Here is a 25720-nt window from a genome sequence, read left to right on the forward strand (position 1 = left end):
AGTCATGTGTGATCAAAATTGGATAACAATGACCTACAATTGATCCGAAAAGTATTCGTCTGGTTTGATATATTCCATAAAAAGGGCAAATTAGGCGTGCGTAACACATTGAATTCCAATATTAAAGATTAGGATTTTCCAGTCACTTAGAATAAACAAAGTGCGTTTTTTAATTGTAGAAGCAAAGTAGTGTCAAACTAATAATAATAATAATACCAGAACTAATAATTAAATTATACGATATCTAAAAACATCATTTTCATTTTGGCCAGTAGTATTCAAAATATAATGTCTACTGTTTAATGCGTGATTTGAGTGCTTTTTTGTGTGTGAAGTGTACAACTATTTAGTCGGTTTGGTCGGCCTAGTCGTATTGCTAAATATGTTGGTACTTACAGTGAGTCCAAAAAGTATTCATTAAAGTATTATTTAAAAAAGGATAATTAGAGGCGCATTTTATGGGACATTCTTATGAGGATTTGAAAGACAATCAATCTATAGGAATAGATAAACTTTAGCAGTAACGTTTATTAGTATTCATTATTATTTATTGTCTTGTAACAATCGCGTCGTTAAATCGTCCGTTTGTTTTAAACATACAGAACGATTAATGTTTCATTGCAAAGCATAATAACAGCAATTGCAACTCTATTTTACCGTCTATCAACTGTTTTTAAAATTCGAATTCAATGTTATTCTTTGCGCAATGGAAGCTCCATCAAACTGAATGATAAATACATTAAGATAACGATCACACATTACCATATTCATCCCTACCTGCGCTCTATCCAATTTCGTTCTATTGTCAAGAACAGTTCGATCAATTTAGGTCAGTAGTACAAGATAGTTCCCATGGAAGATATTCTCCCTTAATAACTTCTGCTGTTATGCAATACGGCGTACTATCTAAGAAGTATTTATGACGTTTGATTACTTCACACTGTTGACAAGTTAAGCCCACGCTTCAAAAACCATCCCCCGCGAACTTGTGATCTAATTGGGGCACTCAATAATAATAATAATAATAATAAAAACAAATATAGTTCCACCAAGATATCACTTTCGATTGCGTGCCAAGTGAAGCGAGCGCGATAAGAAAATCTGAGTAGGCGCGTCCAGCAAGCTGTTGCCGTGCGCAAGTGAATGGCGAACACGATTTTTACCAATCACGGCCTTATTCAACGGGCTCGTTGGTCTAGGGGTATGATTTTCGCTTAGGGTGCGAGAGGTCCCGGGTTCAAATCCCGGACGAGCCCACCCTGCACTGGAAACAGTGGGACACCACTGTGGAAGGAGAAAGCCTTTTTTTATAAGTACCATACCTCTTCTACCAAAGTTTCAAAATGGAGTGAATAGTTGTGTTTGTGTTGCGATGCAGATAATTTATGTGAGTATCATTACTCCTTGTAATTAAGGAACTAAACCAAGTGGTTGTTTTGTTGTAAAGAGTGGCTTTAAGTTATCTAAGTGGGAAATTGAATCGGTAAGTAAAGTAGGTGCCACTACTTCTGTGGTGTGTCTTATCGCTCATTGGCATTAGGTTACAAGTGGTCGTTAGATGTTTTTAGCTTGTTCACTTCGAGTGGCTACTTTTGCCCTATTTAATTTCTATTATTTAATCGCTCTCTACTGAATCATCTTCTTGTCCCCCTCGCCCTATCAGTCCATGAAAGCCGAGCTTTAATACACGTTGATTGTTTCAAAGGTGAAATTGTTGCAAAAAGAAATTAAACGAACTTATGTTAAAAAAACCACACACACAGCACTTTCTGCAACAATTTTCGAGCGCTCTGGTGTATGGCACAGTTATGCTGTTGTGCGGTATGTATTTGATGTAGCGAAAAGAAAGGTGCAAACCCAATTCCGATCGCCTACGATCGGCCGCTTCTACTCTCTAAGCGATGATTTGGGGATCAATTTTGGTGGCCGGATCGAAATTTCCCACAACGGCATGCGTTGGCCAGCGGTGGTCACCTTCACTTTTCTCGGCCCCCGGTACAAAGGCCCAGAAAGCAAAAATCGAAAAACCACAAAACAGCATACGTTGTAGCATGTACTGGTGGGGAAGCAGATACCCAACACACACACACACACACACACGCTTGGTATCAATTTCGCTTTCATCTGCTCTCGGGCAATTACGGCCATCAGAGGTGGTCCGTTCCACCCTCGAGGGGGTGAAAAGGAAATGAAACGAAACTAAAGCAACGGGCGGCCAAAACACCAAACGAAAAGGAAAAAATTAATGCTGTACGCGTATTAAATGCAGCGCGGTTTCGGCGTATCGTAGGAGAGTCGGTCGAAAGTAAGACGGAAGAAGGTTGTTTTTGTGTGTGTGCCCGGGTTCTCAACATATGATCAAGAAGCGGAGCAGGTCATAATTGAGATTCAGTGTCAGTGTCAGTCTGTGCGGGGTGAGGGGTTGGCGTTTCAACCCTCCCCAGGGGGAAACCTTTGGGGTGATCAGATGCGGGAGAAATTGGGGAGAGTTCATTCGTTATGGAGCTGGAACTCAGGTTTATTTCTCGCAGCGTAACTGAGCTTAAGGTACGCACTTCGCAGAGATTAAGAAAAGTATTTTGCTAATATGATAATAATTACGCTTTAAAAGTTAAAATAAAAGGTTTAATTAATAAATGTACACAACATACTAAATCTTTCTCAAAACAAAACCCCAACTCTTGAGCGTTTGAGCTGCGCCACTCTCCTCTCACTGACTTTTAGTCCATTCGGCTCAACAGAAAAGAGAGTGAGTGTGGCCGGCGCGGCTATCGCAATTCACTCCAGACCTCTAGGCCAGCATCCACGGCCGCGAATGGTCATTCGGACGCGAGTAACAGCCTCGAACGGACGTGTGGTGGTGTGCCGATCAGTGTGCGCGATCGTAAACCGTGAAGAGTGAAAACAGGTTTCCTCCCCAGCCTAACCTGATCTCGGGCCAGCAACCAGTGGGCCTGCAGCATAAATCGAGTGTTCCCGGTTTTTTTGTGTATGCAGACGGCGCACGGTGCACCCAATCCGGTAGCAAGTGTAATCGGGCGCACACACAACAGCAAGCAAACGAGTGATTTTTCCCAATGCAAAGCTCTGCATAATTCCGGTATCGGATTGAGGACTGCGTGTGCTCACAATTGTTCCACCGTTTGGTTGCATCCGCGGGTGATCATTATGCTTGTCGTCGGTCGAGTGTCCGTACCGTTGGCGTCGGTCGTGGTCGTGCTGGTGGTGTTGGCTGGTATAACGTTTAACCTGCAGCCAGTGTCGGCCGGCCCCTGGCGGCGGAATGGTAACGCGCTGCCCCGGCGAGTGGCGGAAAGTGATGAGTATTTAGAATTTGGCCGCAAGCTAAAGCAATCGTGCGGATATGAGGTGAGTGAACTGATGACTGATGGGGGAATGTAAACCACTGATTGGGTTCCCTTTAAACTACTGAATTGGTTGAGTGTTTGCTGCGGAGTTGAACTTTCTTATCAGTGTTTGTAATTTTCGTAAAAATAGCAACATTGGCTTTCTATATTACTTCGCAGGCAAATTAGTACATCACCAGTCAGTTTGATTTTTGTAGGGCAACAAAGCGCGAAAATAGACTTGGATATTTTGAAACAAGGTGTTTAAGTATATAGCAACAAATGAGTTAATGTCAAATCATCTAGACAATCGTCTAACTATGCCACGATCACGGGATTTTATGAAAAATGTTTGATATTTTATAGTTAAAAAGCAAAATAGGCCAAAAAGTCACTTCTATGGTCATATATTAATGAATATTTAAAGGAAGCTTTCAAGCTCATATATACCTGAGTCGTTGTTTAATAGTTCATATATACTAAACATGATTGTGGGGAAAATATAGGAAATATTTGTTGAACACATAGTTTTTCAAACTCTAGTAACTGTTTTACTAATTTTGAACTTTTCTATATATTTTGTGTTTTAAACCAGTTACCTTAACAACACTTAATATTATTCAAAATCTTATTTGATAAAGTTTAGTATGGTTTTGTCTCTTTTACGACATAGAGACATATTTGTTTCGAACTACAAGTTGCCTATGTCTAGGAAACTGTAAAATACAATTTCAATGTAATGGTTGTAATAAAAAGCGAACAGCACGTTGTGTGAGTGCTCTCCCAGCACTGTTTTGTTTATGTTTCGCTTTCAGGCGATAAGGTAACACATTTTAACCGATGAATTGTTGACGACTTAAATCGTACGAGCGTTAGCCAAGGGGGAGAAATCGCTTTGATTTGTAACGCTGTTTTTGAACAGTTTTCGCCCGCTTTTTGCTTCCTTCCTGAACTGTGGAACAATAAACAGTGCTTTGTAGAGGAAGGCACATTATTTATTTACTTGCTTTCCCTACCTAACTCATTCCCTACTTCCAGTCATGCCCGAAACCGAAGAAAAATATGCTTAATGTGCATTTGGTGCCCCACACGCACGATGACGTCGGGTGGCTAAAGACGGTCGACCAGTACTATTATGGCAGTAAGTGTTTTCCTCAGTGCCGCAAAACAACACAATTTAACCCGGCCCGCGCGCGCGGTCCATTGTTTACTAACGCTAGGCAAGACCACGATCCAGAAGGCGGGCGTACAGTACATTCTCGACTCGGTCATCCAATCGTTGCTGAGCGATCCGGAGCGCAAGTTCATCTACGTCGAGTCGGCCTTCTTCTTCAAGTGGTACGATGAACAGACGGCGGAACTGCAGCAGCAGGTGCGCATGCTGGTGAACGAGGGGCGGCTGGAGTTTATCGGTGGCGCCTGGAGCATGAACGATGAGGCGGCCGCACACTACCACAGCATTGTGGATCAGTTTACCTGGGGTTTGGCCAAGCTGAACGATACGTTTGGGGAGTGCGGTCGGCCACGCATCGGTTGGCAGATCGATCCGTTCGGCCATTCGCGCGAGCAGGCGTCCCTGTTCGCCCAGATGGGGTACGATGGGCTGTTCTTTGGGCGGCTCGACTATCAGGACAAGCGCGAACGGATGACGCACAAGCGGGCGGAAATGATCTGGAAGACGAGCGATAACCTGGCCGATGGGGACCTGTTTACGGGCGTGCTGTACAACCTGTACCAAGCGCCGCCCGGCTTCTGCTTCGACATACTCTGCTCGGACGAACCGTTCATGGACAGCCCCTACTCGGCGGAGAACAATGTGAAGGCAAAGGTGAGATAGAGTTCAAGGCGGTTCTTTCGGTTATTTACGATAAGATACTAATCTCTCATAAACATGCATTCATATGAGCCTTCAGTGATTTGTATCAGGAATCGAACCTCTATGAATAAATTTGTAAATCTCTAGGAACTCTTAAATTTCTGAAAAATCATATGATTTTTCAAAAATTTATGAAATAATAGTACTTGAAATGCATCTTCAGGAATTTCTTCATTCTGATTCAGACTTCAGTGATTCATTCTGATTCATAACTCTGCAATAGAGTAACCCATCTTTATTTTCTTAATGTACATTGCTTTGTAGGTTGAAAAGTTCCTATACTACGTGAATCTTCAGGCCGAGAGTTATCGGACGAACAATATCCTGCTGACGATGGGTGGTGACTTTACGTACATGGATGCGAACGTGTACTTCAAAAATATGGACAAATTGATCAAGTAAGTGTATAAGGAATTTGATTGAAACAGCTATTTATTAACTTCTTCTGTTCTCTTCATTCCCAGATACACCAACGCACTGCAATCGAACGGATCGAACGTGAACGTATTCTACTCGACGCCCTCCTGCTACCTGAAGGCCCTGCACGACGTCGGCATTACCTGGCCCACCAAGTCGGACGATTTCTTCCCGTACGCCTCCGATCCGCACTCCTTCTGGACCGGATACTACACCTCCCGGCCCACGAGCAAACGGTTCGAGCGCGTTGGCAATCATTTCCTGCAGGTGTGCAAACAGCTAACCGCCCTGGCACCATCCCGACAGACCCACATGGAACCGCACCTGAACATGCTGCGAGAAGCGATGGGTGTAATGCAGCATCATGATGCTATTACTGGAACCGAGAAGCAGCACGTCGCGAATGATTACGCCCGAATGCTGAACCGTGCGGTAAGAGCGTGCGGTGCGAATACGAAAGCCGCCCTCAACCAGATCGTTGATCCGAAGTACAAACGATCGGTACGGTCTGGTGGATTGCCATTCGAGCATCCTACCACGGACTATCCTCAGTACACGTTTGCGTTCGAGTCGTGCCATCTGCTGAATGTGAGCAAGTGTGAGCTTACGGAGACGAAGGATAGCTTCACGGTCACGCTGTACAATCCGCTGGCCCACGCGGGACACGAATACGTCCGGCTGCCCGTCACCGGCGGTAGATACATCGTGCGGGACTATCGCAATGTAGAAGTTTCCTCACAAATCGTGCCAATTCCACAGTCGGTACTTAATCTAAGCTATCGCTTCAGCAATGCAACGTCGGAGCTGGTGTTTTTGGCGAACGAGCTGCCACCGCTCGGATTTAAATCGTACTTTGTTACGCGTGCCATTGACTCGTTGGATGATTTTCTTCATGAAGCGCCTGCTCCAGCAAGCCCACCGTCTGCAGATCAAACGCTGGCAAAGCAACAGGAAACAGCCCAGTGGCATTCGCAGGAAGTTACCATCGGCAACAAGTATCTGAACGTTTCGTTCGATAGTAACGGCTTCCTGAGCACGATCACGATCGATGGCGTTACGAATCGGTTGCGCCAGACGTTCATCTACTACGAGGGTGCTCTCGGTAACAATGAGGAGTTCCGCAACCGTTCGTCCGGTGCGTACATCTTCCGGCCGAATGGAACCGAGAAAACGGTCACAGAAAATGTGCAACTTAAGGTGGTTAAGGGTGGAACGGTGCAGGAAGTACACCAAGTGTTTAGCGAGTGGATCAGCCAGGTCGTGCGAGTGTACGCCGACGAGAGCCACGTTGAGTTCGAGTGGATGGTAGGTCCCATTCCGGTCGAGGACGGTGTGGGTAAGGAGATTGTTTCACGCTTCTACACCGCGGCCCAATCGAGCGGCGTTTTCTGGACGGATGCAAACGGTCGCGAGATGATGCGGCGTGTGCGCAACCACCGGGACACGTGGAATGTGGATTTGGAGGAGAAAATATCCGGCAACTATTACCCGGTGACGGCGAAGATAGCGCTGGAAGATGAGAACCTTCGGCTGGCGGTGTTGAACGACCGTGCCCAGGGTGGATCGAGCCTGGAGGATGGATCGCTCGAGCTGATGGTACACCGGCGGCTGCTGCATGACGATGCGTTCGGTGTGGAGGAAGCGCTGAACGAGAAGGCGTTCGGGCAGGGACTGGTGGCCCGTGGGAAGCATTGGGTCGTTTTTGGGGCGAAGAAACCAACCAGTCCAACACCGGAGGCGAGGGAGCGCTTCCTGCAGAACCGGGTGCTGCTACCGAACTGGCTGTTTTTCAGCGACGTCGGGGAGGTTAAGTACGAGGACTGGCAGAAGCAGTACACAAATATTGTACGTATTTAAGTCTCATATTCTTCGTCAACTGCCAGAAGTCATGTTTTAACATTATTTTCCTTTTCTCCAGTACTCTGCTCTATCGCTTTCGCTTCCCCTGAATGTACATCTGCTAACGTTCGAACCGTGGAAGGAGAACAGCATCCTTGTGCGTTTCGAGCATCTGCTGGAGAAGGGCGAGGACCCCATGTACTCCAAACCGGTACGGTTCAACATTCAGGACGTGTTCCGCCAGTTTTCGATTGAGGAGGTGCGCGAGATGACACTTGCCGCTAATCAGCTGCGGGAGGATTCAACAAGACTGAAGTTCAAACCCGACCCATCATACATCATGTACAGCTCAATTAAGCGGGACGTGTCGACGCCACTTCCTTCCCCTTCGCCTCCGAACGTAGTCGCGGGAAGGTCACCGCTGATGGACGAACTGTCCCGCAACGTGGCGGACGATGGGTTCGAAATTATGCTCAAACCGATGGAGATCCGTACGTTCGTGTTTCAGCTAGAGTACAAGCCATAGGTAGCAAGTAGTGTGCAAAGACTTTCGTTTTAATTTAGAATAGTATAAATAAAACGCATTATACCGTTGAATCAGTGTGTTTGTTTGTGTGCGTTCTGTGTGTTTTTTTAAACTTTAATGCATCTTAACGCTATAAAAACAACGTTTAACCAACTTATTGCTAGGCATGTATTATTGCAGATTATTCGTATCACTACTACCCGAACGGTTGTTGATATGGTGGCGTTAGCGCCCAAGAAGCTCTCAGAAATCGGCATCCCACCCGGACAGCTCGTCCGGCGGAATGTCTAAGTCTTTGGGGAAGATATCGAAGTTGGACATGTCCAGCGGTCCCAGCAGGTTCGGCTGCAGTGGGGATTTAAGTGTGAGCGCGATCAAACCATCCCAGTCGAAGCCCTGGAACCATCTGTGGAAGGGAAAGCGGATTTGTCCATCAATTGAAGGTGGTCTGAAGATAAATTGTATTCACCAGAATGATAGTTTACTTGTGCTTTTTGATGTCCTGTACGCCACCGCGCTGGTAACCCAACCGCTCCGATGGGACATCTCGGCAGAGTCGTTTGATAAGGCTGACGGCGGCACGGGACATGTGCTTGGGGAAGTTTACCATGTCGATGCCCTTCAGTATGATATTGTACGTTTTCATGGGATCTGCTGCAGTAAAGGGTGGACTGGAACGGAATTATGGAATGTTAATTTGGAGGTTGATTTTAAAACTTCAATCAGTTTCTTACATGCCAGTCAGCAGCTCGTGTATCAGTATGCCTAACGCCCAGTAGTCGACGGATCGGTCGTGCCCTTTGTTGAGAATTATTTCCGGCGCCACGTACTCGGGCGTACCACAGAATGTCCACGTTTTGCTGCTGTAGCCAATGAATTTGGAGAATCCAAAGTCAACCTAAAACAAACAGCAAGACATCTTTAATATAGAGCAACAAATGGCGCCCTATGAACCTTACCAATTTTGCATATCCCCGCGCATCCAGCAGCAGATTCTCCGGTTTCAAATCCCGATACACGATGCCCCGGGCGTGCAGAAAGTCAAAAGCCTGCAGCACGCACGCCACGATAAACTTTGCCGTCGAGTCCTCGAACGTAACGCGATCGCGCAGGATCGTCCACACCTCACCGCCCATGCAAGCCTCCAGCAGCATGTACACGAACTTCGCATCCTTGTACGTGCGGTACAGCCGGCAGATGAACGGGCTCTGGCAGGCCAGCATAATCTTCCGCTCGCTGTACATGTGCTCCTGCTGCCGCGTGTCCACGATGTGCCGCTTCTTCATGCACTTCAGCGCGTACACCTTCGTATCACCGTTCCGCTCGAGCTTCACCAGCTCGACCCGACCGAACCCACCGACACCAAGCGTTCCCACCACCTCCAGGTCGGTTAGGTTCACATCCATTAGCTCTGTCGGGATGAAGGAAAGAAATTCAGCAATGTCGCAACATTATAATAATCCACTCACTACTTTGTAGTACCAACCACTCGGCGGTGGGGGGTATTTTAAAAATAAATTCTCACCCGGTTGACACGATCCGAGCGATGGGTGAGTGTTCTCGAGATTGCGGAACGCAAGCACTCGCTCCTCGTCGCCGTAGTTTTTCTCCTGCAGTTCGCACAGGTCGCCGATGTGCTTGGTGAACGATTCGCGATCCAGCGTCAGACACTCGACACCGGGCGACATGGCAATAATGTTGGCCGTGCGCTTGTCCTCCCTAATGAGCGCCTGCTCGCCGAAGTACTCTCCACGGACGAGGATGCGTATCTCTTCCTCCACCGAGCGTCCTGCGAGGGGAAGGTGTGAACATAAAAATAACCTCCAACTTTATGGTGCGAAGGGGCCAAAGGCTACTTAGACAGTACGTACCGGGAAGCCGCTGAGTTACTTTTACCGTTCCTTGGCTAATTAAAAAGAACGTATCTCCAGCGGCACCTTGCCGTATGATGAATGCTCCAGCCGGATAGAATTCCTACCGAGAACGGGGGAAACACGGTCGTATCATTAGTTTGGAGTGTGCTCTCTCGGTTTTATCACCACAACAACAAAGACAATTATAAATGACAGATATCGTAAGAACTTGTTGGATTTGACTTCTGGAGACAATTCCATTCCTTTGCGCACTTACCACCTCCAAAACGTCAGCAATTTTCGTAAGGACATCGTTGCTGAGGTGCTTTAGCAGCGGTACCGACTTCAAGAAGTTCACGTTCTCCTCAATCCGCTGCATTCCGGTGCGCATCATTATCTGCTGGAACACTCGACGGTCCAGCACCCAGACGCGGGAATCACATAGCACTGAGTAGAAAAACAGGGACGTTAGCAAAAAAAAAACAGCTTCTAAACTTCCTCAGGAACTACAAGAACATCTCTTACCTCGTATCGATGCCGTTCGCGTGCAGTTGTACAGTATGGCGAGCTCACCGAATGCCCTGCCCGGTCCCATCACCCCCAGCACCTTGCTATCCTTGATGACTTCAAACTCACCGGCCGCTGACACGTACAGATGCGATCCGGCCTCACCCTCGTGGATGACGTACTCACCCTTGCGAAACTCTCGGCTGTACATCGAATCGACGATCTCTCTTATCTGCAGCGAGTCGATATTTTTAAAGAAATCGTTCTCCATGATTGCGTCTTTGATCAGCTGCTTTGCACTGTGACGAGTGGGAGAAACATCGACACCGTAAGGAGATAAGATTAGGCATTCCCTCGTCTTCCGTGATGGTTCCCACACATACCTGAAATCTTTCTTGTACTTTGGTATCTTAATGTCGCTCGACTGGCTACCCATCAGGTCGCAGCTTTCGCCCGACACGCCCTGCTTCTTCATCGCCTGCAGCGTGATGCCCTTGACCGACTTCATCTGGTGCAGCTTGAAGCTGTTGCCGGATATGCCAAACAGCTCGGACAGCGGCTGACCGGCCATCGCGTAGTTGGCCTGTATGCTGGACAGCAGCTCACCCTCCGCCACATGCTGGCCCTTGTGCGACGGTGTGCCCGCCGGGCTGGTCAGCGTTAGCCGCTGCTGTCCCGATGGTATGCTCGTTTGCTCGAGACTGTTGATTGCCTTCTGCTGCAGTACACTCTGTATTACAGGGTGGAAACAAACGGTTGAAAATCAGATCATGGAGAAGATGATCGTGTACTTAGTTACCTTCAGCTTGTCGATCTCACGCCGTAGCTTATCGATCTCGTCATCGCGCGCCCTCAGCAGCCTGCGCAGACCAACGAGCTCCTCCTCCAGGCTGTTCGGTTCGGTACCGCTAATCGTCATTGAGCTGCCGTACGACTGCAAACTGTCACAATGACCGGTGAGCGATTTTCGCCGATCCTCGGTAAGCACTTTGCCCCAAAACTTTACCGAATTTTTACGTATCTGTGGGGAAGAGATGATGATGTGGAGGATTAAACGACCAACTACGACGCACAAACAGGTTCTGCCGTACGGCAACAGTTGGTGCTAGTTAGCACCTACCCAAACAACCAAGAGCCCGTTAACTAACAAGCCGGATGCTCAAACTAAGCTACCAGACGCTGCTTACCCGCTCCTTCACCGGCGTATCAATGTTCGGCACAATCTTGGAGGTTTTGCGCATGAGCAGCGACGACCCATTACCCATCGGACCGAGTATGCCGGACTGTATCAGGTACTCCTTCGCGGAGCAGTCGAACTTTGACGGTATGACCGGGCTGAGCAGCAGGGACGGTGGGCTCGGCGGGCTGTTCTCTGCGCTGATGCAGCTCGCAACGGCACCGGGCTGATGGTGGGCTGCCTCGCTCCGCCGGTGTGCTTCGCGCCCAGTGTCGAGCGAGACGCTAAGTTGATCGCTGCCACTGTCCACAAACAGCTGCCTGCCCTTCCGTGCCGGGATGGCGCACGCGCTGCTCACTTTGCCCGCACTGTTGCTGTTTGATTCAATTAGCACACCGCGGCAATGTCCGGTCGTGTCAAGGGTACCACCAGTGTCGTTCACGGTGATGGCTGGTTGGTGTTGCTGTTGCTGTGGCAGTGGCGGCGAACTCACACTCTGCCGTCGCTCAAGATCCTCGAACGACCCAAGCGTAGGCAGAGCACCGATTTCAGTGTCCTGGCGCCGCGCTACTCCAGACTCAACTTCCTCGACGCTGGACGCGTTCGAAAAGCACGCCCCAAACGGTTCACTGCCTTCCGCTAGTCCCGGGTAGCTTGTGCAGCTTCTTTGCTTGAACACAACTTTCGCTGCACCGCCACGCACCGGTTCCGACTGGGGCGAAGGGGACTGGATTTGAGCCGCACCGCCAGTCTCGTCACCGATCGGGCCAAGCTTTTGCAGGACAAACTCCGGATGGAAGGCGTACCCGGTGCCGATGGTCGGTGTCGAGTAGCGCTTGGAATGTGCCGTGTGCAGAATTTCGTAGTCCCCGTTGGCGGTTTGTGCCGTCGGGACAAGGGCACGGTTGGGGTGGGACTTCCTCACCGAGGCATCGTGGGGAACGGCCGCACCGCTGTACACCGTCGTCGGGCTGTCCGGGTGTATGAACGGGGGCTTATCGGTCCGGGGGCGAATCCTTCGAATGTCCTTATCGGACAGCGAAATGGGTCGCGTCGGCACTGGCGGACGGGGTGGGCTGGAACTCCAGGCAGGATCACTGTGACGTTGCTGGTCGTTCGGTTGCGTGCCGTCACCGGGCTCTACGGTGCAGCCACACTGTACGTACAGGCTGCCACAAGTGTTAGACTTCCGAAACCACGCACGGTGCGACGTCGGCGACTGCGGATGAACTGATTTCTCGCCCGGTGCCTGGCGCTGATCGACCACCTCGCACAGTGACGTGACCGGATTGACGACGCTCGCTTCGGCGACCGACTGGGGCGGTGTTGGCTGTGTTGGTGACGACCGGACGACCACCGTACCGCTGCTGGCCGTAGCGCCGATTGCTGATGGTGGTAGTGGGCCGCCCATCGTGGCCACCAGTTTTCTATTATCACCTAGCTGTATATTTTCCCTCTTAATCGTTTCCATCACACCCTGTGGCCGAACTTACTACGACCACTGCTCTCGGCTATTGCGTTTCGCGGTGCTGCCCGATTGTGCTACTTTAATCGGGCGACCTTGCCTTCCCACCTAGTGCCAACAGCGAGGGGACACGCGGAGGTGGACGCAACCTCAGGGTTAATGGGTTACTGGATGTTAGGGTCACGCTCGCTGTGGGTCAAACACTTTGAAACAAACCTCGGACCCGAGACCTGAAAGCAGAAAGCAAACGAAATTACAAAATTATATTTAATTAGTACAAAATGATGATTGAGCGGAATTTCACTTTCGGTGGACGCGGTTGTATCCTCCCGGGAGAGGATACTATCTGCTGTGCAAAACAAAAAAAACTGAAGGACCCGCGTTGGTGTGAGTCAGGGCACTCGAGTGAGTGGTTGCGATATCGAGAGGCGTTAATTTAATATTTACCATCATGCCTGCAAACACCTATCCCGGTGTGAGCGTACCGTGGTTTCCGACTGGCGGGAGTTAATGATATTTCCCTGTAACGGACTAATTGAGTGTTTGTTTGGTGGTCATATTTCACCACGCGCTGTGATACTGGCTGCATATGAGAAAGATAGTTGACTGCTTACCCAGTTCGTGGTTTCTTCGGAATATTAAAGGTATGCAAAATAGTAAACAAGCCGATTACGAATGCATCGGTGGGGATAGTCATTCTTGGAAAGGTCAAGAAAGGTGAATGGCAACAAAGAATGCATTCTACCAATACTGTCTGGTCTTGTTTGGTATCTGCTGTTTGCAGATCTTCTTGGAGGAGGAGTTGACGATCACTGAACGGGGTCATGATCTCTCTAGTTGCCTCGTGTTGCCGTTCGAGACTAGCCAAACTAGTGAAAACGTCCATTTCGTGACGATGACTTTGAATGCTTTTGTTGTGTCCAGTATCTTTCAATACAGCTTCCTCTATTGACACATCGGTTAGCAAGAGATTAGAATAGAATTTGCATTACAGAACCGGCTCCCCCCAAAAAAAGATGACAAGATTAGAAGATGGTCGTTAGTAGCTGAGAGGTAACCGAATATATCAAGCGTGTTTGCTTAGCAAGCTGTTTTGTAATTGTTGTCGTTGTGATTTAGTAACTAACACCGATATCCGGATTGTTGTGAATAGTTTGCAAATGTCTTGGTGGCCTCACCTATTCACGCCTCAAATTCACATGCACGCTAATACAGATAACCGGCTCGCTAACTGTTGGCGCTCTGAGCGTACTCGGGGGGGGAAGCCAGCAGCGTCTGCTAAAAGGTAAACAACGCACTGGCCAGCTATGGCGTTTGCCATATCAGCAAGGTGCTAATGAACGGTAAGCAAAACCCAGCTCAGTGCCCCCGGGTTCCATCCGCGGCGAGGGGACAGCGGACCAAAATCATCCCAATGAATTTGTCAATAAATGTAACGTCCGATGATTAAGCGAAACACACGCTTCCCGTAGGTGGATGCTTTTTCGTAACGGTTTAGTAATATTTATTTGTCTAATATATATCGTTTACCAGTTAACGTGATTGTATCTTAATCAAGCGCACGTTTGCTCACCGGCTACAAATGCGTTAACAACGTGCAATCATTTGGGAAAGGGGTACGATGTGGAAGGAACAACGTCGAAATTAGTATAATTTCAGGTGCCCTACTTTTGTCCTTAGTGTCCTTGTCATCGCGGCGGACAGTGGAGAGGGTGCCTTAATCGTCTCCAAACTGTTTGGTTTGATGCAACGTAGAAAGAACCTGAGCGTGGGTCTGTTCGGAGTCCCTAATGCTTCCGTGATTAGCCGAACGTTAGAGAGTGCCAGGGGTTTCACCAGGAAGCTTGTGTTTCTGTGTGTGTGTGTGTTTGTTTTATAGTTGACATCACAGTGAGCATGTTCGGCGTGGGCAGGTCGTGAATGAGTTCACTTTAATCACAGCGTGACTCATATTATTTGTCCTACGACAGTGCTTCCAGTTGCTTTCGTCACGTTCTAATTTGTTGGGAGGAACGAAAACGAGAGAATTGTTTGGGCTACTCCACCATGGCAAAGGTGTCAAACAAAGGATTCCGGTTCGTGAAATTTCAGACATATATGTAAAGAATCCTTGGTTTTTACAACACAATAAAGCTGAATAATGTTTTGTAAGAAAATAAAAAAGAGTTGAAAAACTTTTGGTTTGGAGTAATATTTCCCCAATACCTTTTTGCAATATAAAAATAAAAATAAAGATAAATTGTAAAATTAAATATATTTATTAAAATAATGTAATAATGTAATTATTGCCCAAACTTTAGACGATTCCAAATCCAATTATTACCATTGATGTTTTTACAATATGTTAAGCTTCCTATCATTGATAATTAATTATTATTGATGTTACGAATAAACAAAACATTTAAATTAAAAATGTTATTTAATATTGTGGTGAGGATTGTCTTAGTTGACGTCCTTTAGTTTTAGAAGACAAATTGAATCATTCTTGCTTAAATGGGTTTTTAAATTACTTGGAGTAAGTTTTATTCTAGCATTAATATTCTAACCCTGGTTCAACTTCAACTAATTCAATGTTTATAATTCTAAAAAAATAAATTGCATACTAACAGGCGCTTAATATGAATGAGCTAGAATCTACGGTTAGGTAGGGTGACATTTCAAACGAAATGTTAAATGTTATACCAAAGAATGATTGTTGTTAATTTGTTTTGCTGTCACTTTTTAATTATTTTATTTATTTGATTGCTGAATTGTACTATTGTTTTGAATTTATTCAACAATTTTTTTACAAAACAAATCGAAGATGAACAAAAAGGTCACAAGCAACAGAAATCGGACCAAAAGAATAATAAACAGACACACACAATTATTAATAAATTCGTTTTTGTTCGTCATCGTTAATAAAAAAGCGAAATAATTGACACCTTGCTTCGTATTTTAGTAAGAGCATCACAACAAGCTTGATTCGCTTGCCAAAAAAACAAAAAAAAACATGTGTGAAAAATGGAAAGCAGTAGGTAATTTGTGAATGGAAGTCCCACTACACGCTAAACCGTTCCATGTCAATGCCAACGCTAAAGTCGCGTAGTAACGGCGAGCTGGCTGATATTCAAAACCATAACCTTAATGAAACCGACATTCGCGTACATGTCAACCGAGGACAAAACCGTCGTGTCAGACGACGGGACGTGCTGGATGAAACAAAGCTAGCTAGCTGCAGGGGGGGGGGGGGAGTGGAGGAATAGAACTGGGAATGACGGAGTCAGTCGTCAGTAGCTAAAAATAGTCACGAAACAATCGGTCGGCATTTTTTTTTCAAGCTGTTCTCTCTCTTCACATTACAACCTTGTGACATGAAATGGTTTAGAATGCCGGCAGTGTTCTTGTTGTTATTTTCTTTTCTAAAGTACAGTTTCTAGTTGCTGTTTCCGTCCAAAAAGTGGCGGAAAAGCATTCTTAGCTTCCACAACAAAAAAAACTGCATCCTTGATTCGACAGGAAAGTCCCTGCCGTGGGTCATTGTTTGGCTCGAAATGGCTTGAGGTGCTACGAAATGCCATGTATGGGACAAGAAAAACTTCAGCCAAGCTACAAGGAAAGGAAACATTAGGGTAAAATGTTTGCATGTTCGACTTGATCGACAAACCGCCGTAAGGGTAAGCGTGAACGGTGAAGTCTTTCCCACAGCCATCGTCAGGGGCAGACACTGAGGAAAACCGCTCTTTCCACTTACGATTAGGAACGGAGCGGGTCACGAAATCAGTGTCCCACTTTTTCAAAATTACGACCCGAAAACACACTCACACACGAACGCACGTACGGACACACCCGCTCAAAAGAAGACAGTTAGTTTGGCCTTAAACATTGGGTGAGTTATGTGTTTTTTCGTGCGTTTCTGTGTGTTCTTTGGTCGGATGTTCCGACAGCCGGTTTTTCTGCCTCACTACCGGCAACAACAAAAAGGAGAAAATGCCAATATCAAGCCATAAGGAAGGAATGACCTAGCCCTAGGTAAGTTTTATTCACCTTGATATTCCACTGCCTTCGGGTGTGTTGCAGTTTGACTGTCGTTGTAGTAGTAGTTGTAATAGTAGTAGCTGAACTAGTAAACCACATAATGCTACTTTATTACCACGACAATCGGTACGCGGTTCGTTCGTTCGTTCCGCAGCAAAATTATGCTAAAGGTAGCTCTAGGTTTGCAAAACGAGCATCAAAATTCACCCAATAAAACTCCCTTGTTCCTGGGCAAAACGGCTGGTATTTTAGCGTTTCTTTTTCCCAACTCCTCCACCAGCGAAACGGTTGCAACCATAAACTCTTGCACCAGTAAATGTCGACATTCGAAAAAGGGCAAGCAGTCGTCGACACTGCCGCTGCCACCGCCGCAACGGTGCTGCCACAAATCGCGACATTCAGCGAGTCATGCTGCCGGTGGATGAGGAAATCGAGTGGCCTCCTCGTGCACCGTGTGTGGGGAATTGCGGGGGCTGGAATTTATTAAAGCTGCTAAACGAACACAAAAGCGGATGCCGCCGAAAGTCGTGCCTGACAAACGCCACCGGAACGAGATTTGTTAATTTTCGACTTTTGAGGCAAGTGCCTTAAAATAGATCGTTACGGGCGCATTGTTGCGAAGGCTCAGCAAGGGAGTGGAAGGGTGGGTGGTGGGGCTAGGAAAAATGTTACAACCCCCCTCCTCCCATTATGGGTTGACATTCGTGGATGTGAGAATTTGCTTGCAAAAGTAAAACAAAATAAAAAATAAAGACGTGTATGGTAAAAATTCATTATACACAGAGCATGACGCTCGAGGGTGGTCCCGACAGCGGCCCCGTTTGCTTTTTCGTTAATGCATTGCTTCACCGTTGTTGCTGCCTGCTCTTCTGCTCTCCTTTCCCCTCCCCCCATTAGTACACGGCCAATGTGCAGCTACTGATATGAAGAAATGTGTTGTTATCTTCCTCGCAGCGTTAGGTGTATTTTGGCACGCTGGGACGGTTGGCACGTGATGAGATTGTCAGCGATAGTGGCGTTAATCGTGGCAGCGACAAGCAGAAAAAGAGACAAACAAAGCATGTATCAAACGATGTTTTATTGTCCAGCACCCATTGTCCATGTGGTGCCGTTGCACCTCGATAGAGCAAAAAGAAGAATGAAAAGAATGAAAAGCAATGATGCATCAACAATGCGTGCGATTGATATTTCCGGTCTAATTAAAGTACCATTAACCCTTCGATGCAAACACAATGCCGAGACACCGTACGCGACACTGTGACATTTTGATCAGATGTGGCGATACAATAAAAAACCAACATTGTGTCGTTTGGCCGGATGCCTTGATATGAATATGTAATCGCATATTGTATACATATGAAAATAAAGATTAATGAAACAACGTTGCACTGTATAAACAAAGTTGAACGATCAATTGCCTATTTTAAATGATTGTTTTTATACGCCTATCACAATAATTTTATACCAAATGATAAAATACTAAATAAAGAAAATTTGTTTGTTATGAATTATTACTGATCAAGAAATACTACATTTTAATGATGTATTTTAATTAGTAAAAATATGAAAACAAGCTAAAATAAATCCAGTTAAAGGTCGAATTAAATCTTGCGTGATAGGAAACATGACATTTTGTTTTTTGTTTTCGTTAAATATGTATCAAAATATGGCTTATAGTACACCAAAAGAAAGGATACTAAATTCCCCTACTATTTATACTGCAAAACATATTGAAATAATGAAATGAATGAATTTCCTTGTGACTCCCCGCTAACCATTGTGTTTTCACCGTAAGCAAAGTTGGAGAGATAGTTGGGGAATCGAATTTCCTTTCATATGGTGTATGATAAGCCATATTTTAATAAATATTTAATGAAATATAGCAAAAAACCACCAAATTTCTCGTTCAATATTACTGGAGCTCTTATGCAGGCTTAAGTTGGAACGTAAAAGTTTTTGTAGGTCAAGTTCTTAGTTCATCCATCCAGATCAATTGGGCTGCTCAAATGAGGCCAATAGATTACCAATTCTTGATGAATTCATTTGGACATTGGGAAATGTGTCTATTTTCACTAGCTCCGATCAAATTTGACTTCTGATTCTGAAAGAAGGTAATTCTGACTGTTTTTTGACTCATTAGAGAACCAGCAAACACACCGGCGCATTAATTCGACTTAAACATTTCATTCTGAGACGAACGGCGTTGGACGCTTCAAGGTCGTTGGACATCTACAGTGAATGTGGTATGACAGTTTTCTTCTGATTAGGAATAATAATAAAGGCTTATTGATAAAGGCTTATTGATGTGCGTATTGATTCTTCTTATTTAGCGTAACGTCCTACGTGGACATGCCGGCCTTTACAAGCTTTCAAGACTTAATTTCATTACCACGGAGCTGAATAAACAATCTTTGGTACGGGGGGACGGTCCATTCTAGGCTTGAACTCATGACGGGAATATTATTGAGTCGTTTGAGTTGACGACTGTACAATGGGACCACCCGTGCGTATTGATAATGCTTCTAAAAATGCTTGAACAAAAGAGAGTTACAGCTAATCATCAAGGCCAAGATACAAGTACAATGAGCATATGAAATGCCTTTTGGCTGGAAATTGAGAATTGTTTTACATGCTTAGTTAAGCCAGTTTAACACTATAACTTAAGAAGACCTTATGGATTACTAAATGTTGTTTCGAATTATGGTATTTTGTAGAGTCGAACACAGAAGATAGAACTGATCTTGTTGTGAATATTTTAGTATCTTGATGTGTTTACTAGTTGGCATACACTTCCATTCTCCACAAACTAAACTCTATCTTGAAAACTACCCCCATCCCCACCCTATGGAAACGGTGAGGTGATCCCCACTGAATTCAAATGATCCACTATCTGTAACCTGTAACCAAACATTGATAAAAACACATTAGGCAACACAATGCGGTGCGCTACAATCTGTTCCGATCGGCTCTATTTATGATGAGACCGAGCCAGCACAACATCTGTCCCGAAATGGTACTTCACAGCCAAACCGATAGCATTAACCCCTTTAGCGGAATTACCAGAGTCAACAAACCAGCCCACGGTCGTACGTAAATCCTACCGAACAAGCGGGTCTCGGCTGGCCCGTATCGACTGGCACCTTATTCAAATACTGATTGATTGGTACTTCGAACCCGTCTGGGCAGCGGCCGCGGGCCAGCTCTGTATCGCACCACCGCACAACAAGCTTATCATACGCTGTCGCTTATCATAAACCCCCCCTCCTATTTTGCTAAGAGCAACAAAAAAAAATGGAGAAACAGTACACTTACTTCACACATGACACATCGGTTATGGGAACACCGGCTGTTCGACACGAAATCACACACATTGGGCGGCACCGAACACACGCTCCAGGTGTATCGCGATTATCCGGCCGGATTATCGGCCGCCGATAGTACACGCACTGTTCCTGTACACCCCTCAGACACCGAAGGCCACTGACACAGAGGTGTACTATCGGGCGATGAGTTGGCGGATGATACACCTTCTGGGCGGGAATGCACTGCCAACACGGGGGACGCCATTAGCGGAACTAACGGATGCACACACAGCCACACGCAGGCTTAACCTTCCGCGCGGAAGTTCTTTACAGCAGCGGTCTTATTTTATCTTTGTTTATCGTGTTGCTGGCGATGGCAGGACGCAAAAGGGGAACTAGAAAGAAGCAACAGAAGGGCTGTGTGTGTGTGGGTGCACAATACACCTTGCGCCAATGTTTCCGCGGAGCTAGCGTAAGAAATGAGGGGCTACATTTCGCCCCGAACAAACTTTACACTTTTCGAAACCAGCTGCACATTATCATCGAGACCAATATCTTTCAGGCCAGACATTCTTCGACTTTTCATTTTTTTAAATTTTACGATCCTAGGCCTTAAGGCCACGGTGAGGTAGAGAGATGACTTTTGTGCCTTGGAATTCGAACGGCAAGTTTGCATTACCATCGTTGCCACCCTGATAGAACTGTGTGGGTGTGTGATGATTACTACGGTTACACGTACACTCCGCTACCGGCCACACCAGAGAGCAGCATCTGAGGAAGATCAATGGCATTACGTGTACGGGGAAGCTTATCTCGTTCAATTTTCTTCACACCCGCAGCCGTAACTTTATGCAGCCTCCAAGCAGTGGCAGATAACGGGGCGATACAGATGATACAACGAAACCCCGTTCTTCGCTTATTTTAGTAGCCAAATTCTTCCCGACTCGACTCTTAATTGATCTCGAACGGGCTCTTGCAATGAAGCGTGGAAAGACAAATAAATAATACGCGCAAAATGGACTGTTCCCGAACGGACAACGATCGTTGAATTGGAGCAATCTAGCATCCAAACACTTTTCGCTACATCAACAACACAGAACTTGTGGAGCTGTGTTTTTAACTTTCATTTCTTCCCCCCCCCCCCCATTACGTTCTTGATCATTCACGATCAAGTTTCACTACTTGCTCTGCTCGATCATCGGAGCTGGGCGTGGTGAAACGGCCATAAACTACATTCATGCTATCCGGCAGCACGTTCACAAACAGGGAAGGTGTGCGAAGGAGGCGGGCAAAAGGTCATCAAAACACGATCAAGGTAGAAGAGAGATGCGTTTAATTTATGTTTATTTTTTCAACCCCATCTCGGTCCCCGCTCGCTTTAGGTGGGTCAGGAATCGGTGTTGTTCGGTGTTTGGGTTAAAGACATCGGAGAAAGGGATGAAAGAGGCGCACACACAGACGACTCGCCACCGTGTGCTATTCTTGGCGTATGTTGGATTCAAAATTCGGAAATCTCAATCGAACCGCGAAACAAATTTATAGCACACTAATTAATTGATCTATATTTAACCTGCGCTGCGAGATGAAATCTTGTAATGGCGCTTACCACCCGCCAAAAACACACACACACATCCGTGAAGCGTGCCATAACGCAAAGGGACCGTAGCTGCAGAAAGGCACTACAGCTTAATCTCGCTAGTTTGTTGGTACTTGTGTTAATGGGACGCTATAAATAAGAAGTTGTCGGAGTGCGGCGTTCGCTTGTCGCGTGCTGTGCTGTGCTGCTCAGCGAGAGGGGAGTGTTGTATGATCGCCTTCTATGCTGGCATCAAAATCTTCAACACAAGCGCAAGATAATAATAAACAGCATTAATATCAATAACGACTACTTCCTGGCTGCGGGTTCTTGCCTCCTCATTCCGATGCATTCTCGTGGTGAGTCTTTCGCAAGACGTGCTACTCTGGCTCGAGGCTACTCATTTCTCCTGCTGCTGCTGCAAGATTAACCACTTAAGCGGACGGCGCAAAAGATCATCTCCCGCGATGGAGGGATGGCCGGCGTTCCACTGTTGACAAAAGTGATGATCGTGGGGCGGCAGACGCAACCAGCATGACCGGCTACTTAACGTCATGCTTTCGTTTGTTCTGCGCGCGATGTGTGCCTAACGTTTGCACTTCTTCTCCCCCCATTTTGTGCTCAATCAGGTCACACACAGGCGGGATTTTTTTTTTCTTCTATCGCTTCCAGGCACGGGCCCTCGTACGTTCAAACACACACAAGAGGTGTTGTAATCTACGGGCAGCTTGAAATTGGTTTCTGGCTCGTTCGTGGCTAACCTTGGCGGCTGCACCAAAAATTACCCTCTCCAAAGTGTGTGTGTGTCGAGGAAGACGCACAAATACACGGGAATTGAAAGTGAAGTCTAAAATAAAGGTCCCATCCCAACCCTAGAAGCATCTCGCACCTTAACTCGACCTGCTCGATAAGGAGTTAATGGTCGGCGATAAGGGCTCGCGAACGAGACCGCCGGTTGGCCGTTTGCCGAAATCATCAAATCTTGCGTCTTGCAATTTCTCTTATCGTTGCTGTATTAGGGTTGTTAGTGGGTTGTGTTTTTTACTGTATTCTTTCGTGCAATAGACAACTCTTCGCACGGTGCAAATATTTTTATTACGCTTCGGGTTTTGTTAAGCAGGGAGGTGCTTCTGGATGGTTCCGATGGAAGGTGAAAATGCAGAGTATAAAGATAAAACTGCCCCTCAAAATTAACCTGATTTTATAACAACAGAATGAACTACTAAAACGGAACTAACGCAAAGCAAGACAGCGATGGAGACGCTTGGTACTTCATGGGAGACTCACTATCGCGTTCCTTACCATTTGCTAAACAGTAAAAAAATACAACCCTGGATTAAATCACGAACCGTTCCGTCTTGTTGATATAATAAAGTACCTCCCCGAATGAACTTATAATTAATCGATTTTTAATGATTTGATCCACCAGCACGATCTTGATAAGGGAGCCCCATTGCCCGAGCAGGTTACAACCAGATATGGAACACGGTGCGTAAGAAGAACGCAAACAACGCATACCAGCAATATTGTACATTTAATTTTTACATTTTATATACATTTAAATTCTCCTCTTACCTTCCTGTTTTTGTAGCAAATACGTTTGCTGGAGTACTTTAATCACTGTTAGGCTGGGCAAAGTAATGTTGCATTCTGTGTCATCTAGGGCACAGCTACATATGAATCCACATTTAGCTACGGGCGACGGGTTTTGTTACAGCATGCTGCGTACTTTAAGCCTGCACCAGCACGCAGTTGTAGCATGATTTATGGTACATTTTCTTCCGTTAAAATGGATTCAAATTGCACGTAATTGTAATGCCCAGGTTGGTACGGTGAGCGCTGCTTATTAGTCTAGCAGTAAGGACAATCAATTAGGGAACTGGTGAATGTTGTTCTACTAAGGGTAGCTTATCGTATTTCAAACAACATTACTATACAGCGTTGCGTTTTGGGCCACTGGAACGTTGGTCAACACCACACACACACACACGCCTCACACACATTAAACGACAGGAAATTTGAACATAAACATTGCTAGTTATCGCGTTTATTTGTGTCACTAATTTAGATGCGAGAGGGCACTTTATTCATAATTGCAATGACTATGGCACTTTTTTGTAGATTCTCATAGCGGCATCAAATACACCCGCTTATTTTGCTGCAACAATTTTGTTTGTTTCACTTTATTGATTTTATGATTTTGTGTGTTTAATTTACTCCTTTATTTCTTGCACATCACTTGGTTGTAAGCACTTTTATCACAAAACTTCATCGAATTGTTCATTCTTTAAATTATTGTAATAACCACCCGGACAGACAACACTTCCACCCAGCATCTTAGCCAATCACGTGTTGTAAAAAAAAGGAAAAGTAAAAATAAACAACCACAGCAGCACGTGCTAATCACGCGAGTTTCGCGCCCCTTTTTGGAGCGTTAGAGCACGTCACGAACAAAGTAGACGTAAAAGCAGTCAAAGCAAAACAACGACAAAAATCACACAAAACAACCAACAAAAAAAACGACGTAAACCGACAAACGATCCGCGACCCGTGGCCCGCCGGAGGTTTGGCTTCGAACCGCTTCGCTTCGCTGATTCCGGTGGACTGAACCGGTGCGAACCGTTGTTGATAAGTAATTTCGTACGCGGGCCGCCCCCCCGGTGTCCCGTGTGTGTGTATATCGTATCGTTTTCGCCGTCCGGCGGCAGTTCGGAAGCACGCGCGACACATCGTGGCGACGCGTTTGTGTTTGTACCCCGATGTAGGCGTGTGTTGTGCGCTGGTTACACGTTGACTGCGTTTGTGTGCAGGGGCGCCCTGTGTTCACGCATGCGAACGATGGCGGTGTGCGTGTGTGCGCGAATCGTTAGAGGCTACCGCTTAGAGAGGAGCGCGAGCGTGCGTCCGCTCCATTTTCGCTCCATGTTTTTTTCGCCCGCAATTTCGCTCGCGCACGCACCGAGCAGCTGATTTGGTATTTGGGGGAAGGGTGGGACAGGAGAAGGTGATAAATAAGCCGGTAGAGTTTTTTTGCGCGAAATGCGAAATTTTTCGCTCAATGGAACAATCCTGTAAACCCGCCTTTTTGTCGTTTGAAAATATGTTTATGTGAAGACAATGGAAAGAGGGGTAGTAAAATAAGTACAGCTGAAGAGACAATGGGAAAATCATCAAACACAAAAACAAACAGCACGCGCAGAAAGAATAGCAAAGCAGACACGCAGTATGGGTGACAGAAAAGGAATGGATGGAAAAGGGAGGTGGGTGTGAAAATGACCGCCCATACATATAGAAGCGCTCGCGAGCACGTGTCTTTTGCGTGTGCATATGTGTTGGAAGTTGGATGATTTCCATACGATCCGCGATGACTGTTGAACAGTGAGCGCGTTTAGGTGTGTTTGTTGCGAACGAAATAGAGGGGAAAGATGGACAGAAAACAAGCGTACAGTCCTTTGGTGTCGCCGTGTTTCGAGTGGGTGGGAAAATGAAACACCTATAGAGCGCATCTTCTTTGTAGTAGCCGTGTTGAGGGTAAAGCGTAAAGTAACCTAGGATTGGGCGAAGAATTTTGTTATTTACTTTTGCCGTTAAACGCAAAAGAATATAGCAAGAAGATTATTTATATTCATAACATGTGTTGTTGGAAGTATAAAAATTGAACACTACAAGTACGTATCACCAAACATGAAGAATTGATCAGGTTTTAAATTGTACTGCAAGATAAGATAGAAACAATGGCAGCATACTAATTGCTGTAATTATTGCCTACGCGTTGTTTTTATGGTTTTATGTTTTAATTGTGGATTATTTACTGCAAA

General features: G+C 46.1%; 2 protein-coding genes and 1 non-coding gene across 5 annotated transcripts; 2 read left to right on the top strand and 1 right to left on the bottom strand.

The window, feature by feature from the left end:
- Window positions 1-1184: 1184 nt before the first annotated feature.
- On the top strand, window positions 1185-1256 carry Trnap-agg (transfer RNA proline (anticodon AGG)). The gene has a single exon. It is a non-coding gene; the product is annotated as a tRNA-Pro (tRNA).
- A 1529-nt stretch (window positions 1257-2785) lies between these two features.
- Window positions 2786-8076, top strand: LOC3291761 (lysosomal alpha-mannosidase). Its single transcript, XM_061656058.1, has 6 exons — window positions 2786-3369; window positions 4386-4488; window positions 4568-5175; window positions 5488-5621; window positions 5688-7485; window positions 7559-8076. Exons 1-6 carry the CDS (start codon window positions 2992-2994, stop codon window positions 8003-8005), a joined length of 3468 nt encoding a protein of 1155 aa, XP_061512042.1. The 5' UTR covers window positions 2786-2991; the 3' UTR covers window positions 8006-8076.
- Window positions 8077-24521, bottom strand: LOC1275446 (cGMP-dependent protein kinase, isozyme 1). Of its 3 annotated transcripts, XM_061656057.1 has the most exons (13): window positions 24437-24477; window positions 23478-24238; window positions 11553-13237; window positions 11165-11386; window positions 10749-11095; window positions 10384-10664; window positions 10136-10305; window positions 9877-9979; window positions 9531-9794; window positions 8965-9416; window positions 8740-8903; window positions 8491-8676; window positions 8077-8411 (listed from the first exon to the last, which is right to left on the bottom strand). In XM_061656057.1, exons 3-13 carry the CDS (start codon window positions 13011-13013, stop codon window positions 8249-8251), a joined length of 3813 nt encoding a protein of 1270 aa, XP_061512041.1. In that variant the 5' UTR covers window positions 13014-13237; window positions 23478-24238; window positions 24437-24477; the 3' UTR covers window positions 8077-8248. The 3 variants fall into 3 exon arrangements, with proteins under 3 accessions (XP_061512041.1, XP_061512039.1, XP_061512040.1); XM_061656055.1 differs by having other exon boundaries at window positions 23478-24521; XM_061656056.1 differs by lacking the exons at window positions 23478-24238; window positions 24437-24477 and adding an exon at window positions 20337-20578.
- Window positions 24522-25720: the final 1199 nt, after the last annotated feature.

This window comes from Anopheles gambiae, chromosome 3 (genome assembly GCF_943734735.2).
Source record: "Anopheles gambiae chromosome 3, idAnoGambNW_F1_1, whole genome shotgun sequence".
NCBI classification, from domain to species: Eukaryota; Metazoa; Arthropoda; class Insecta; order Diptera; family Culicidae; genus Anopheles; species Anopheles gambiae.